This window comes from Myotis daubentonii, chromosome 1, assembly GCF_963259705.1.
Source record: "Myotis daubentonii chromosome 1, mMyoDau2.1, whole genome shotgun sequence".
NCBI classification, from domain to species: domain Eukaryota; kingdom Metazoa; phylum Chordata; class Mammalia; order Chiroptera; family Vespertilionidae; genus Myotis; species Myotis daubentonii.
The window spans coordinates 76,986,353-77,002,481 of NC_081840.1; the positions used below are offsets into that span (position 1 = coordinate 76,986,353).

Here is a 16,129-nt window from a genome sequence, read left to right on the forward strand (position 1 = left end):
ATGCAAATTGAATTTCAAACTGTACCATCTGGCATAGATAGGAATGACTGGGAGCCTTAAAATTAATATGAAGATATAAGGGCAGATTAGTCATCTTAATTGAGGACAGATTCCTAACATTCACTTTGGTACTATCAGTTCTCTGGGAATAGCAAAGTCACAGGCAAAATCAGCTTAGAGGAGCTGACTTTGAGATAGAAGGTATTTGAAATATCCAATGATCTTCTCCCTCAAACTCTAATCTTTTCCTTACATATTCCTTTTAGAAAGAGCTTTTCTTCATAGAAGACAAATGAGGATGGCAGGTTTAGCTAAAGAGGAAGGGATTTTAAATTTAAAAAAATTTTCAATTACAGATTACATTCAATATTATTTAGTATTAGTTTCAGAAGTATAGCAAAGGGCTTAGAAAATTATATAATTTATAGAATGGTCCTCATGCTGCTTCAAGGGCCAACCTGGTCCCATACATAGTTATCACGCTACTATTGACTATATTCTATACGCTGTAATCTACATCTTTGTGACTAATCTATAACTACCATTTTTATACTGCTTAACCCCTTCACCTTTTTCACCTAGCCTACAACTGTGTGTCTGAATCTATGGGTCTATTTCTATTTTGTTTGTTTCTCTTGTTCATTAGATTGTACATGTAAGTGAAATCATATAGTATTTGTCTTTCTTTGTCTGACTTATTTCACTTAGCATTATACACTCTAGGTCCATCCATAGTGTTGGAAAAGTAAGATTTAATTCATCTTTAAGGCTGAGTTGTATTCTATTGTGTTTATGTATGACAGCTTGAAGAGGAAGGTTTTATATATATATTTTTTTGCTTAAGAGAGTGAACCATTGAGTTTCCAGATTTCAAAGATGTAAACCCAGTCCATTGTAGAATAAATACCAACAGCATCTGACTCTTTCCAAAATATTAACAATGACTCAGTAGTGTGCAGAGTTACAAACATTGATCTCTATATTCTTCTGTATTCTCTGTTCTGACTTAATTTATTTGACCAATTGCTGTTTTGAGTCCCTCAGAGGCACAGGGTAAGAGAATATTTAACAGCAAGTTCAGTAGTTGTGAATGTAACCACAAGATGGCAGTGCACCTGTGCTGATGCAGAACATGTGGAGGGTGCATTTTAGTGGATTCTGAATGAACAGGCTTTGGCAGAAGCACAGTCTTTTCCTTATTGGCTGGGTAGAATGTGAGAAACACCTATGATGGTCAGAGGAAAAGAGGGGTAACTTGATAAGACCAGGAGCTCCCCTGGCTGTGATTGAAGGTGCACAATTGCTCCTGAGTAGGAAGAATGATGAAGACGTCCATTGGAGCTTTGTTCATGTTCTTGTGGCTGCAGCTGGACCGTGAGTTGAGGGCTTATGGGAAACAATATATTAGTGGATATTCTTTAGAAGCAACACTGGCTTTTTTCAGGGTTCCTTAGTTACTGGATAAAAAGAAAATGATAAAGTTTAATGATCTGGTCACTGTTCTCCTTTCTCTGACTCTTTCTTTCTGCATAGGGGTCAGCCACGGAGAGAAAGTGGATCAGCATCCTTCTACCCTGAATGTCCAGGAGGGAAACACCACTGTTATCAACTGTTCTTATTCCGACAGTCTCTCTGACTACTTTCCTTGGTATAAGCAAGAACTTGGAAAAGGTCCCCAGTTCATTATAGACATTCGTTCAAATAAGGACATAAACCAAGCTGAAAGACTCACTGTTTTATTGAATAAGGCGGCCAAACATTTCTCCTTGCACATCGCAGCCACCCAACCTGGAGACTCAGCCTTCTACTTCTGTGCAGCGAGTACACATTGCTTCCCAGGCACCTGCATCCTGTACACAAACCTGCGAGGGGGCAGCCCCCTCTGCCTGGGACAGACCTGCAAGCACAGCATTTGTCTCATTGCTTATTTGCAAGTGGAAAATAGTGTGTTGGTATAAAAACACTTAATAAGAGGTCAGTTTCAAGATGACCCAGAAAGGGTTAGAACATATGGTTGGGTGTTTGTTGCTTAATGGATTCTTGAAGTGAGTTAGTAATGTTTAATTTTGAAACTTAGGCTTTAAAGATGACTTTATATTTGCCATTCAAACTCCTGTCTTATAAAAAATCCCTTAGCATTAATATAACAATGTTTATTATGATTGGTATTTTAATTATTGTGTTTTGAAAACAGCATTTATTATTTTTTCTGATTAAAATTATTACATGCCAATTATAGAAAATATGTGTAATAGAAAAAATGTGAACTTGATAATTATGTAAGCAGATAATATTTGCTAACAGGTTACGTTTCCATCAATTTTTGGTGTAATTAGAATCATGATTTTTCACTGAATTGTATATCTTGAATTGAGCATTTTCTTTTCATTGAGACTTCTCTTGCAATACCTGCTATTTAATAGTTCTGTGAGAAATTTTAGTAAATTACAGATTTATATTAATTTTCTTCTACATTTGTGGCAAAATGTGAGTTTTTTTCTATATGTTCTGACCACTTTATTGTTACAAAGAATGTGAATTTTTTTCAGAGCCCGGTGATGGTATGTACTATTTGTGTGTTTGAGGAAATCAGGGTAGGACATGATTTTAGAAAGTGAGCTTCTTATTAAACACACAAAGCAATTCTCTTTTACAAAATTCTGTACATATTTGTTCACATTTATACTCTCATAGAATTTAAAAGATTGTGTTGTATATTATTCACTGCTATAGCCTCAGTACTCAGCACTAATTTTCCCACATGATAATCAGTAGATGTTTGTTAAAGATAGAAAGGTGAGTTCTGGTGTTTACTCATGATTTTAACTTAAGCTTTGTGATAGAATTAAATTTATATATTGATTTGTGAGGATCAGAACTCCTAATGTGTGTATTTTATTATTTCATTATGTAAGAAATATAGTTTCTTTTTATCTATACATGTCTTTCTTAATAAAACTCTGTTATTTTAAGACAATTAAATCTATTCCTTGATTTGTAATTTTTTGCTACCATTATGATTCTTTCTGGGCTATATAGGAAAGTTTTTATAAGTTTTTATTAGCTACCTTAGTATTATTAGTGGAGTGCACAAAGGCATTAGATAAATGGATAATTTACAGATAGCTTGCGACAAATCTCCTTGCCTCAGCTTCATGTTTCGACTTAATAAACTTTACTAACCACAACCTTATTCATTTTTTAAAAAAGTTAATTCTTTTAATGTTATGGATAAATAAATGGAATGAAAAATGTTGCATGAATCATTAATTTCCCAATTATCCCACCTGTGGTCCTGGGTAGGTTATTTTCAAGATCTCTTACAGTCTCCCTAAAGAATTGGTGACTGGTATGGAGAGATAATTGCTCTTGGGAGAGTTATGGTTGTCAGTAATTAATTGTTTTTTCTTGTAAGGAAATGCATCACATTAAACCAGATGCATAACATGTTAACAAGAAAGGCCAGTATTGTAGCCCAACACCTCAATGACTTCCATTATTTCCTCACTATAACCATGAGCTCCAGTCCAGTAAAAGCAAGGTGCCTGTTGATTGGTCCATTTCCTGGAAGAATGGGAGAGGGATGCATGATGCATGGCTTTTGTTTTATGGGTTTATTATTCCTAAACCAAATTAGAAGTGAGGGAGAGAGGGCACAATTACTATGGACCTAACTGTTTATCAGGTATATATGGGAACGGTTTTATGAAAGAAGAAATACCCTGGTCAGAGATGCAGAGTCAGTACATACTTAGGCTCATTCAGACTTTAAACCTTCACTGCAGTATCGGTTTCCTCCCTTTGCTAGACAATTCACTACAAACATTATGGCCTTTTTTTCATCCTGCAAAACCAGATTGTGTGCTGACAGATTCCCTATTGCTTGCTTTCCCTCGGGTGGTGCTGACTGCTCAAATTGTGTGGCTTCACCCAGTCCCGCACAGTGGGACCCTTTCTGAGCCCACAAACCTGCTATCTGTAGAGGCTGACTCTTGTTGCCCTCCCGTGTGCACTGGTAGCTGGCCACCAAGTGGAATGGTGTTTGGGTGAGGCACTGAGCATTGGGGGTGCTCATGGACCAGTTGTGGGAATCTGCAAGCAAGGTGTCCCCAGCATCTCGTGGGCACGGTCCTGATGTCCTCTGTTTGTGCTGCAGTTAATGGGATCTGTGTCCCTTTAATGCCCACTGAGAGCCCTGGGTGCTGTTCCAGGTGCTTCCCACTTCCCAGCTGGGCAGCTCACCTCAGAATATGGATGGGGCAAGAATGAGGCGAGTCTCTTTGGCAGCTCCCCCTAAAGTTGGGAGAGCCAGGGCTCACTCACATACTCTCACTTTCCCCTATGGGAAAAATCAAAGGCCCAGAAGATTTTTATTGGCACTGCACCATGCTGCACAGGGGAAGGCGTGACTAGCGAAAAATAAAAACATTCCTCTTACCCTTTAACATGCTAACAATCTCAGATATTTTTGTTCTCAGAATGTGCTTCTCACACAGTATAACTTCTGTGCTAGATTCCTGAACTTCTGCAAGGCACTCTACTTAGTGTATAATTGTGAAAATTGTTTTTTTTTGGGTGGGGGTTGGGGGTGGGGGAAGGGGTTAGGAGATGGTAGAAAATACCCATTTAACTATTTTGATCTTAATATTTAAAACAAAATTTAAATCCTCACCCCAGGATATGTTTTATTGATTTGAGAGAGAGGGAGAGATAGGTAGGTAGATGATAGATGATAGATAGATAGATAGATAGATAGATAGATAGATAGATAGAAACATAGATGTAAGATGGAAACATCAACCAGTTGCCTTCGTAGGGACCCCAACTTGGATCAAACCTGCAACCTAGGAATGAGCCAGAGAGGAGGGTGGTTGCAGACCCGGGTGAAAAGAAATGAAAAGTTATTAAGAAGTACAAATTGGCAGTTATAAAATAGTCATTAGGATGTAAATTACAGCATAAGAATATAGTACAAAATATTGTAATAACTATGTATGGTACCAGGTTGGTACTGAAAATATCAGAGAGAACACTTTGTAAAGTATATGATTGTTTAACCATTATACTATACACCTGAAATAAAAATAATATTGGACATAAAGGGTAATTGAAAAATAAAATTAAAAAAGACTTGGTTAATGCAAAAGGAAGTGTGGGTTGGGTGAGGCTCTCAGCCAGTACATAGAAAGTTTGACGTGACCCACAGCAACGTCTGCACCAGAAACCCTGTTTCCTGTTCTGGGGCAGCAGCAGCACCCAGCTCAGCATTTCTTCTCTCCATCTGTCAGTCACCTCACCTTGCAGAGCCCTGAAACAGAAGAAGAAAAACAAGATATTTTCCACACAGTGGGAGAACTTGAACATGTCGGTGTCTGGTCTTCTGAGGGTGGTCATAACTTCCATGTGGCTAGGTAAGGATGCCCCAGTGGGAATGGGTCTTCTCTGTGACATAACAAATGGGGGGGGGGGCCGCAGTCTTTTATGAGTACCCTGGGAAGGAAAGCTGGCTGGGAGTAAAAAAAATTCTTTCTGTGTGGTACATCTACACAACAGAAGACTATTCCACTATAAAAAAGAGGGCACTTTTACCATTTGCAACAGCATGGATGGAACTGGAGAGCATTATGCTAAGCGAAATAAGCCAGTCAGAGAAAGATAAATATCACATGATCTCACTCATATGTGGGATATAATGATCAACAAAATTTGATGATCAAAAATAGATCCTGAGACAAATGGCAGGGGAGGTGTGTGTGTGTGGGGGGCAGTTAGAGAGCAACCAAAGGACTTGTATGCATGCATATTAGCATAACCAATGGACACAGACACTGGGGCGGTGGGAGCTTGCCACGGGTGGGAATGGCTGGTGGGGGGTGGGGGGCGAAGGTTAATTGGTGAAAAAGGAGACATATATATAAAAATATATTTTTATTTCTGTCCCACATCACTTATCCCATAACCTTCTGTTTGTATTTTTTTCTTTCAGGGTCCAGTATTGCCCAGAAGGTAACTCAAGGCCAACAAGCAATACTGGTGCAGGAGAAGGAGGCTGTGAGCCTGGATTGCACATATGACACCAGTGATCCAAATTATAGTCTATTCTGGTACAAGCAGCTCAGCAGTGGGGCGATGATTTTCCTCATTCGTCAGGACTCTTACAACCAGCAAAATGCCACAGGAGGCCGCTACTCACTGAATTTTCAGAAAGCAAAGAGCTCTGCCAACCTTGTCATCTCAGCTTCACAGCTGGAGGACTCAGCAGTGTATTTCTGTGCCCTGAGTGAGCCCACAGTGAGAGGGGTGTTAGAAGGAGGTGTACCAAAACCCAGGGCTCTGCTTCATGCATCCACCTGCTGTAGGGACCAAGGCGGGGAATTGTAATCACAGACAGGAAGCGACAGGGCTGTGGCAGCACAGGTGTAGGTAGGGTTAGAGGGAAAACACTCTATGAAAATACCTCTCTAGGTTCATGGAACATGTGTAGAGTTATCATAAATAAAAAAAATCCATATTCTTAAAATTTGGGGTTGAAAATATTTATAAAGACAAAGAACAGCCTCAATAAATAGCTTGCCATTTTGTGATAGATTGAGCTAGAAGAACTGAGAAAAGAAATTCAGAAACATCTGACTCAAAAATCAGTAAAACTGTGAAATTGTCAGATTTTCCCTATCAATTTGTTCAATAAATATTTATTGAGTATATTTTATTTTAAAGGCATTGTTTTTAATAACTAAGGCTATGAAATCTTTCTGTTCTTCTCTTTTTTACATTATGGTCTTTTATATTATTTAATGAGTTAATTAAATTTATATTTGTTAGCTGAGGTAAGGTACCCTCATTTACTTTCTAAGGTGCCTACTATGTGACAAACTTTGTGTTCTTCCATCTTATTAATACTCTAGCATGGAAGAGCTCATTTCAGATTTACCTGCCTCCCACCAGTCTTACTCATAAAATGATCAATAATTAGTGGCTCTACGGAAACCTTTTGAAGAAGCAGACTGTGAATTATTTTTTTCTACTCTTGTCCTTAACTTTATCACCATTCTAAAAGCTTTTTGCCATCATATTGCACATTTGCACACTTCCTTGCCCTCTTTCTTTGTTTTATCAGTGCTCCACAATCCAAAATCCTCATTCTCTAATAATTCCTGCTTCTATGTCTAATCCCATTGTCTTAGTGCCTTATAGTTTGAATGGTAATGGGTGTTTCATAAGTGACTTTGTATTGTACTCACTTTTATATTTACACTAGAGGCCCGGTGCATGAATTCATGCACATGTGGAGTCTGGCCGGCCTGCCTTAATCAGGGTGATCAGGTGGGCTGGCTGGGGGGAGGGGCTGAGGACAGTTGGCAGCCTGGCCCTGCCCCTGATTGTAATGTGGGGGCTGACCGGGGTGGGACTGGCTGGGTGGGGGGGCTGTGGGTGGTTTGCTGGCCAGCCTTGCCCCTGGTTGAACTCCAGGTCAAGGGGACAATTTACTTATTAGCCTTTTATTAAATAGGATTTGGAAAGCAGATGTGCACAGTAGAAATCAGAAAAGGAATGTGTTTAAAATATTGAAGTTATTAACATTTTGCCATTTTAACATAAATTTTTACCATTTTAGGTGTACAATTGAGTGATATCAAGTATGCTTACATTGTTGGTCAAGAAGCACCACTATCTTATCTCTAGAACTCTATTCATCTTGAAAAACTGAAAATTTCTACTCCTTAAACAGTAACATTTGATTCCCCCTATCCCTCCAGCCCCTGGCAACTACCCTTTGAGTTTTCATACTATGAATTTGACTATTTCAGATGCCTCATAAAAGTGGACAAATGCACTATTGGTCATATTGTAACCTATTGCATCTAGTGTTATATATTAGTATAATGTTCACCCATGTTGCAGCATGTGTCAGAATTTCTTTCCTTTTTAAACCTAATATACCAATGTATGTATTTGTCACATTTTGTTTATCCATTCATCTGTTGATGGGCGTTTGTGTTACTTCCAACTTTTGTTGGAAAGATGTATATACATATATCAACACTTAGGGTATAAAATTTTCTTTTAGAAATTTATACTGGATCCTTTGAAGAACTATGACCTAGGCCCGTGGTTGGCAAACTGTGGCTTGCGAGCCCCATGCGACTCTTTGACCCCTTGAGTATGGCTCTTCCTAAGCCTTAGGAGTACCCTAATTAAGTTAATAACAATGTACCTACCTATATAGTTTAAGTTTAAAAAATTTGGCTCTCAAAAGAAATTTCAATCATTGTACTGTTGATATTTGGATCTGTTGACTAATGAGTTTGCCGAACACTGGTCTAGGCTGCTTTATTATTAGCAAGTTTAAAGTAACAGAAGAAGAGAGTGATAACCAGCCATGTATGAAGTTTTAATTTCCTGTAGACTCACAAAAGTCTGGGAGAGTTTGACACCCTTGCTACAGTGCATTGCTCAAGTCAAGGACCTATTACTTGGTCTAAAACAGTGGTTCTCAACCTGTGGGTCGTGACCCCTTTGGGGGTCAAATGACTCTTTCAGAGGGGTCGCCTAAGACCATCAGAAAACACATATATAATTACATATTGTTTTTGTGATTAATCACTATGCTTTAATTATGTTCAATTTGTAACAATGAAAATACATCCTGCATATCAGATATTTACATTATGATTCATAACAGTAGCAACATTACAGTTACGAAGTAGCAATGAAAATAATTTTATGGTTGGGGGTCACAACAACATGAGGAACTGTATGTAAGGGTTCTGGCATTAGGAAGGTTGAGAACCACTGGTCTAAAAGGAATTGTCAAGACACAACCTAGTGGTCTGCCCCTGAATTGCAGTTTGTGGCCTTATGTTTCTTCTCTTTTTTTGAAAAAGCGAAGCCTGCAATTATTTAATTCTTTATTGTTAGTTCCTTTTTCATAAATAAAGAACCTGTTAACATACTGTTTTAAGATAATTCAAAGGCTGAAAAATTAATTTTTCTACCCTCTAGGCTTTCTCTCAAATGTTCTCTGAAAATAATTAGTGGTAAAAAAACCAGGAAACAGATTTTTGCTATCAGAAGAAACTGTATTAAAAACTGCTTTCTAAGCAATTGGGAACTTTATCTCATAATTTGTTAAATGGAAGAGTTATATTTTCTTTAATATTTTGTCATGACAATTTATCAATAATGTATACAAAGATATTGATAATCAACAGTTGATCAATTAATGAAAGTAATATTGGTAGGTACAGAAAAAACATTTGACAAATCCAGCCTCTGTTTCTCATTACAAATTCCAAGTGAATCTGGAATCTAAGGCAATTTCTCCAACTTCATAAAAGGCCTCTACAAAAAACCTATATCAAATGTCATACTTGATGGTGAAAGACAATGCTTCCCTCAAGAATTTTGGCTCATACCTCTCTTATTTAATATTGCACTAGATGTTTTAGCTGGTGCAATAAGGCAAGAGAAAACAATAAAAGACATACAATTTGAAAAGGAAGCAGCAATCCTATCTTAGTTCACAGACATCATAATTGTCCAGTAGAAAATCCAATGGTATGTATAAACATGCTACTAAAACAAACAAGTTAAACAAAGTCAAATGTACACGTATCATATGATCTAGTCATTCCACACTTAGGTATTGACCACAGAGAAATGAAAGCATGTGTTTGAAAATAATCATATACACAAATGTTCATAGTAGCTTTATTTGTAACAACCCCAAATAGGGTCTAATGAAAATGTAAATCAATAGGTGGATAAATAAACAAATTATTTTACCTTTAGACTAGAGGCCCAGTGCATGAAATTCGTGCATGGGGAGGGGGTTCCCTTAGCCTGGCCTGCACCCTCTCGCAATCCGGGAACCCTTGGGCAGGCAGGCCGGAAGAGTGGTTAGGTGCAATCAGGCATGCAGGCTTCCTCCTCCCAACAGTGGATTCTGTGAGGAATGGGGCTCCCTCTTCCCTCTTGTCACGGTCCAGTTTGAAGGCCAGCCACACCCTCGAAAGCACGAGACCCAGAGTTCTCCTGCACCCTGGCAGCCAGGGGCCCACAAACCCTTCTTGCCTCCGTGCCTTTGTGGCCCATGGTTAAAGACACTGCTGGCCACCAATGCACCTCGAAGGCCCAGGGCTTATAGACCATTCTCACTGCCGCCAGGGCCCAGAGGCCCAGAGCCCACAGACCCTGCCCACCTGTGTGCGTTGTTGGCCAGGAGCCCCCTGTTCGGTTATCCGTTCTGGTCGTGATGGCCCTAGGCTATTAGTGTAGATGATGGAATACTTATTACTCAGCAACAAAATGGAATTAAACGTTGCTACTCATGAGACCATGGAAGAATTAAAAATAATTATGCTGAGAGAAAGATGCCAGACAAAAGAGTTGAACACTCTCCAGGTCTGTTACCCACAGACCCTGGGAAAGGGGCAGAATAGGGGGGGCAATAGACACATGCCCAGTAAAGTCGCCCATTCACACCTGGGAATTGGTCATTGATGTGGCCACTGCAAGTGTGGGAAGATTGGAGATATTTAATCTCCTAAACAAAGCAGTTAGCTCTCTTGCTTGCACTCTTGGGACTCTTGTTGCAGGGGGTGTGCTCTCCTGGCTCCCTTACATTTGCCCACATCGCTCACAGCCACGTGGACCCCACAAAACGGGCTGATGGACTGTAAGGAGCCTAATGCTGAACTGGCCCCAGCTCCACATGGAACGCTTCTAGCTCTACTGAATCCCCTGCTGCACCTCTTCCAGGGCTGCATTAAGGGAAATGGGATTTTGGAAACCCAAGGTTGTAATTGCATGTAAATAAAAATCACTCATTCTCCTGTAATATTCTCAGAACATTTTTTTTCTTGAGATATCGTAAGAACCCCATTCCCATTAGCAATGGAGAAAGACCATCCACACATTTCTCTGATAAAGTATGACTCCCAATTCCTCTTTGTGATGTATTTCATGTAAAAGGATATTAAAACTGACAGTAAATAAATGTGAAGGTTATAAGCAAGACAGTTAATCCTGCCTTTATTCAACTTTTTACACTTTGCACACAATTATTACACACAATTTTGATGATGAGGGTTTTCCACCTTCTCCTAATGTGTTTTTAGAGGATTTAGAAATGTTTGTTTCTAAATAGTTCATACTAGATTCTGAATTGTAAAAGAATGAAGGTTGAGGAGCCACTGATAAAAATATAAAGGCTGCTATTGTCCGCTATATTAAGGTATAAAACATTTAAAATTTTAGTTTCATCCTTTTCTACAAATCGTAATTTCTCCTTAATGTTTCAACTCTACCAGTTTTCTTTTTTTCTATTCATTTTTTACTCTGAATATTACGTTTAAAAATCTTTTTTCTTATTTCTTAGATTTCTTAGGTTTCACTTTATAGGATTTAACTTAGTTCACTAAGTTGGTATTCTCTTAGAGTCCCCTTTGAATGTCCCTTCAGCAGCATTGACCTTCCTTTGGGATATCTCTTTGGTGCGTATGGTGGATTCACTGGGTGGGCACGTGGGGGGCTTCAGGCTTTGTGCACAGGGAAGCAGGAAGAATCAGATCCTATGTGTTCAACTTTATTGATTTTTTTTTAAGATTTTCTCTTAAGCAATATGTAGCAAGAATTTTTATTTCAATTCAGTAAAATAATTGCTTTTTGTGTATGTTTTGAGTACTGATATATTTAGATTCATTTCTAATATTTTGGTTTTGTTCCATAGATTCATTTTTCTTTTCTTTTCTAGTCTCTTTTGTGGCATTGTTGAAATTTTCTCACTTTGTATTCTTTCTTATTTTTTTTTAAATTTTATTTTATTGTTGACAGTATTACAGATGTCTCTCACCTTTTCCATTTTTGCCCCTCTCCACCCAACCCACACCTTTCCATGCCATTGTCTGTGTTCATGGGTTATACATAAACCCCCTCCACTGGGATCTGCTATTCTATTTCATGCTTCCATAACTCTGGTCCTATTTTGTTCATCAGTTTATTTTGTTCTTTAGATTCCACTTATAAGTGAAATCAGGTGATACTTGTCTTTTTCTATTGGCTTATTTAACTTAGCATAATAGTCTCCAGTCTGACATATTGTCTCAAAGGGTAAGAGATTGTTCTATTTTACAGCTGCATAGTATGCCATTGTGTAAATGTACCACAGCTTTTTAAAAAATATATTGATTTCAGAGAGGAAGGGAGAGGGAGAGAGAGATAGAAACATCAATGATGAGAGAGAATCATTGATTGGCTGCCTCTTGTAAGCTCCCGACTGGGGATTGAGTCCACAATCCAGGCATGTGCACTTGACCAGAATCAAACCCGGGACCCTTCAGTCTGCAGGCTGACACTCTATCCACTGTACCGGAGCTTATTATCTACTCATCTGCTGATGGGCACTTGGGCTGTTTCTAAATCTTAGCTATTGTAAATAATGCTGCTATAAACATAGGGATGCATATATTCTTTCTGATTGGTGTTTCAGGATTCCTAGGATATATTCCCAGAAATGGGATCACTGGGGCAAAAGGCAGTTCCAGTTTTAATTTTTTGAAGAACCTCCATACTGTTTTTCACATTGGCTGTACCAGTCTGCATTCCCACCAGCAGTGCACTAGGGTTCCCTTTTCTTCACATTCTCTCCAGCACTTGTTGTTTGTTAATATATTGATGATAACTTTTCTGGCAGGTGTGAGGTGAAACTTCATTGTACAGTGGGGCCTTGACTTATGAGTGTCCCGACTAATGAGTTTTTTTGAGATACCAGCTGTCTCTCAGCTGATTTTTTTGCTTTGAGTTGACAGAGTAATTTGAGTTAACGAGCTCCTTAACGAGCGCCTTAACGAGCTCGGTCTCAGAACGAATTAAACTCATAAGTCAAGGCCCCACTGTAGTTTTAATTTGCATCTCTCTGATGATTAGTGACTTTGAGCATTTTTTCATGTGTCTATTGGCCATCTGTATGTCCTCTTTTTGGCCTTAAGTATGAAGTTGGCTGTAAGTTTGTCATATATGGCCTTAATTACATTGAGGTATGATCCCTCTGTTTCCACTTTGCTGAGAGTTTTTAACATAAATTAATACTGGATTTTGCCACATGTTATTTCTGCATCTATTGATATGATCAGGTGATTTTTATCCTTCAGTTTGTTTATGTGGTGTATCATGTTTATTGATTTGCAGATACTGAGCAATCCTTGTTTCACCAGAATAAATCCCACTTGATCATTATCATGTATTGCTGGATCCTATTTGCTAATATTTTTTGAGGATTTTAGCATCTATGTTCATCAGGGATATTGGCCTATACATTTCATTTTTTTTTTTGTAGTGTCTTTATGATTTTGGATTTAGGTTAATGCTGGCTTCATAAAAAGAGCTTGGAAGTCTTTCCGCCACTTGAAGTTTTTGGAATAGTTTGAGGAGGGTTGGTGTTAATTGTTCTTTGAATGTTTGGTAAAACTCACCTGTGAAGCCATTCAGTCCAAGGCTTTTGTTTACTGGGAGTATTTCGATTACTGCTTCAATTTCACCCCTGTTATTGGCCTATTCAAGTTTTCTGATTCTTCCTGACTGAGTCTTGGCAGATTATATATTTCTAGGAATTTGTCCATTTTGCCCAAGTTATCCAGTTTGTTGTCATATAAATCTTCAAAGTATTTTCCTTTGCATTTCTGTGATGTCATTTGTAACTTCACCTCTTTCATTTCTGCTTTTATTTATTTGGGTCCTTTTTCTTTGTGTCTTAATAAGTCATGCTAAAGGTTCAGAATCTTATTTATCTTTGCAAACAACCACCTCTAGGTTTCATTGATCTTTTGCACTTTTAGTCTCTGTGTCATTTATTTCTACTCTGATCATTATTATTTCCTTCCTTTTACTCACTCTGGGCTTTTGTTGTTGTTCCCTTCTTAATCCTTTTAGCTGTAGTCTTAGATAGTTTATTAGAGACCTTTTTCTTTTTTTTGGTTAGGTCTGTAATGGCATGAACTTACCTCTCAGCACTGCTTTAGTTGTGTTGCATAGATTTTGGGTTGTTGGGTGTTCATTTTCATTAGTTTCAAGGACGTTTTTTATTTCTTCCTTGATCTCATTGGTAGTCTATTCATGTTTTAATAACAAACTGTGTAGTCTCCCTGTGTTTGAATGTTTTTGAGTTTTTAAAAATTGTAGTTGATTTCTAGTTTCATGCCACGTGATCTAGGGAGATGCTTGATATGATTCCAATTTTCTTAAATTTATAAAGACTTATTTTATGACCTAACATCTTTGAGAGCTATCTTTGAGAATGATCCATGGGCACTTGAGAAGAATGTGTATTCTGCTGCCTTGGGATTAAATGTTCTGTAAATATCAATGAAATCCATCTGATCTAGTGTGGTGTTGAAGGCCACTATTTCCTTGTTGATTTTTTGTCTAGAAGGTCTATCCAGTGATGCCAGTGGGGTGTGAAAGTCCCATGCTATGTTATGACTGTCTTGTCATCAATCTCTCCCTTCAAGTCTTCCAAGAGTTTTTAAAAATATATTTAGGTCCTTTTATTTTGGGTGCCTATATATTTACCAGGATCATATTCTCTTGTTGGAATAATCCTTTTAATATTATGTAGTATCCTTCCTTCTCCCTTGTTATAGCCTTTGTTTTGAAGTCTATTTTGTCAAATATGAGTATTGGTGCCCTAACTTTCTTTTCATTTCCATTTGCATGGAATATTTTTTTTTCCATTTCTTCACTTTCTGTCTGTTTCAATCTTTTATTCTGAGGCGGGTTTCTTGTACACATCCTATATATGGGTCATGTTTTCTTATCCATTAAACTAACTTATGTCTTCTGATTGGAGCATTTAATACATTTACATTTATTATCCATAGGTACTTATTTATTGCCATTTTTTCTTTATCCCTACATTGTTCTCTCTATTTCTTGTTATTACAACAGTCCCTTGAACATTTCTTGCAATGCTGGAAATGAACTCCTTTAGCCTCTTCCCCCCATCCCCCCCCCCCAACACCTTTTTTTTTGCCTGGGAAATCTTTGCTTTTCATTACTTTGAAAACTTCATGCTAATCCCTCTAGTATTTGTGTTGAGAAATCAGCTGACAGCCTTTGGGGAACTCCCTTGTAGGTCTCTCTCTTGCTGCCTTTAATATTTTATCTTTGTCTTTAACATTTGCCATTTTAATTATGATGTGTCTTATTGTGGGTCTCTTTGGATTCATCTTGATTGGAACTCTGTGCTTCCTGAACTTGTGTGAATTTTCCTTCACTAATTTTTCTGTCATTATTTCTTCAAACAAGTTTTCTATCCCTTGCTCACTTTTTTCTTCTTCTGGTATCCTATTATGCAGATGTTGTTATGTTTCATGTTGTCCTAAAATTTTCTTAAGCTGGCCTCATGTTTTTAAATTTTTTTTCTTTTTGCTGCTCTAAGTGATTTTTTTCCACCTTGTTTTCTAATTTGCTGATTTGATACTCTGCTTCATTGAGTCTACTGTTAATTCCATCCAGTGTATTTTTTATTTCAGATATGTTCATCTTCATTTCCTACCGGTTATCTTTCTAGGTTCCTATGTCCATTTTATGCTGTTGAGATCTCTTATAACCATTACTTTGAACTTTGTTTCTGATAAATTTCTTTCCCTCCATTTCATTTAGGTCTATTCTGGAGATTTCTCCGATTCTTTCAATTTGGGGTAGTTTTTTTTTTTTTTTTTTTTTTTTTGTCTCCCAGTATTGGCTGTCTCTCTGTGTTTGTTTCTATGTGTTAGACAGAATTGCTATGATTCCAGTCTTGGTACGATGACCTACTATTGTGGATGTTCTGTTGTATCCAGTAATCTTCTTCATCTCTTGAGCTGGGTGTTCTAGGAATGTCTCTTGTGTGGGCTAGGTGGGCTCTCTGTTGTAATTGGGTCTTGATTATTGTTGTCCCATTAGTGGGTGGGCTCTACCCTCAGCCTGGCTGACTATGAGGGTCAACATCTATCATGTTGTGCAAACTGTTGTCCAGGTGCTGACAGAACAAAACAAAACCAAAACCAACAATAATAAAAAGAAGAACAAATAAGAAGAAAGAGACAAAAAAAAAGAGACAAGGATACAAAAACAATTAGAGAAGAAAAAA

The 16,129-nt window shown here is 37.9% G+C and overlaps 2 gene segments (V, D, J or C); both read left to right on the plus strand.

Annotated features, from left to right (window-relative positions):
• Window positions 1-1,273: 1,273 nt before the first annotated feature.
• LOC132228017 (T cell receptor alpha variable 13-1-like) lies at window positions 1,274-1,958 on the plus strand. The segment is given in 2 exon segments: window positions 1,274-1,374; window positions 1,534-1,958. Coding segments are annotated over 2 exon segments (480 nt in total).
• Window positions 1,959-5,302: 3,344 nt separating this feature from the next.
• Window positions 5,303-6,381, plus strand: LOC132228070 (T cell receptor alpha variable 14/delta variable 4-like). The segment is given in 2 exon segments: window positions 5,303-5,411; window positions 5,987-6,381. Coding segments are annotated over 2 exon segments (444 nt in total).
• Window positions 6,382-16,129: the final 9,748 nt, after the last annotated feature.